The following is a 611-nucleotide window of genomic DNA, read 5'->3' as shown; positions in this document are numbered from 1 at the left end:
CAGGCTGCCTGGCACTGCCACCGCTGTCCCCACGCGGTGCGGGGGCTCCATCCCTGTCCCCGTGTCACCACGTTACACACCAGTGCCACCCTGTGTTCCCACACTCCATGGCAGTGCCACCCCGTCCCCATGTCCCTGTGTCCCCAGTGGTGCCAGCCACCTCCATCCTCCTGTCCTAATGCCCTGTGGCACTACCACCCGTGTCCCTGTGTCCCCTCTGAGCCCTGGGGACAGCCCTGTCCGCAGCCTGGAGCAGATGGCACCCCTGTCCCCATGTCCCTGCAGGACGTGGCAGTGCCACCCCTGTTGCCATGTCCTCTCTGAGCCGGGGTTGGTGACAGCCGTGTCCCCGTGTCCCCAGCCTGGAGCAGATGGTGGCCGCCAGCCCCGGGAAGACGCCCATCAGCCTCCTGCAGGAGTATGGGACACGCTTAGGACGGACCCCCGGCTACGACCTGCTCAAGGCCGAGGGCCAGGCCCACCAGCCCAACTTCACCTTCCGCGTCACCCTCGGGGACATCAGCTGCACCGGTGGGACCCCAGAGCCCCCGGGGACCCCCCGTCCCCTTGGGGAGCCCCCACAACCAGCCTGGGCCACCCGCGTCCCCCGC

At 69.1% G+C, this 611-nt stretch overlaps 1 protein-coding gene across 1 annotated transcript in view; it reads left to right on the top strand.

Moving 5' to 3' along the window:
- Positions 1 to 23: 23 nt before the first annotated feature.
- The window catches only part of TARBP2 (TARBP2, RISC loading complex RNA binding subunit), a 2,433-nt gene continuing 1,845 nt past the window's right edge, over positions 24 to 611 (top strand). The window contains exon 1 of the mRNA XM_017729410.1: positions 24 to 610. Coding sequence (XP_017584899.1) covers positions 372 to 610 — 239 coding nt within the window. The 5' untranslated portion in view covers positions 24 to 371. The remainder of the gene's footprint in view (position 611) is intronic.

This window comes from Corvus brachyrhynchos, unplaced genomic scaffold, assembly GCF_000691975.1.
Source record: "Corvus brachyrhynchos isolate BGI_N302 unplaced genomic scaffold, ASM69197v1 scaffold830, whole genome shotgun sequence".
NCBI classification, from domain to species: Eukaryota; Metazoa; Chordata; class Aves; order Passeriformes; family Corvidae; genus Corvus; species Corvus brachyrhynchos.
This window is presented reverse-complemented; position numbering and strand designations above follow the sequence as displayed.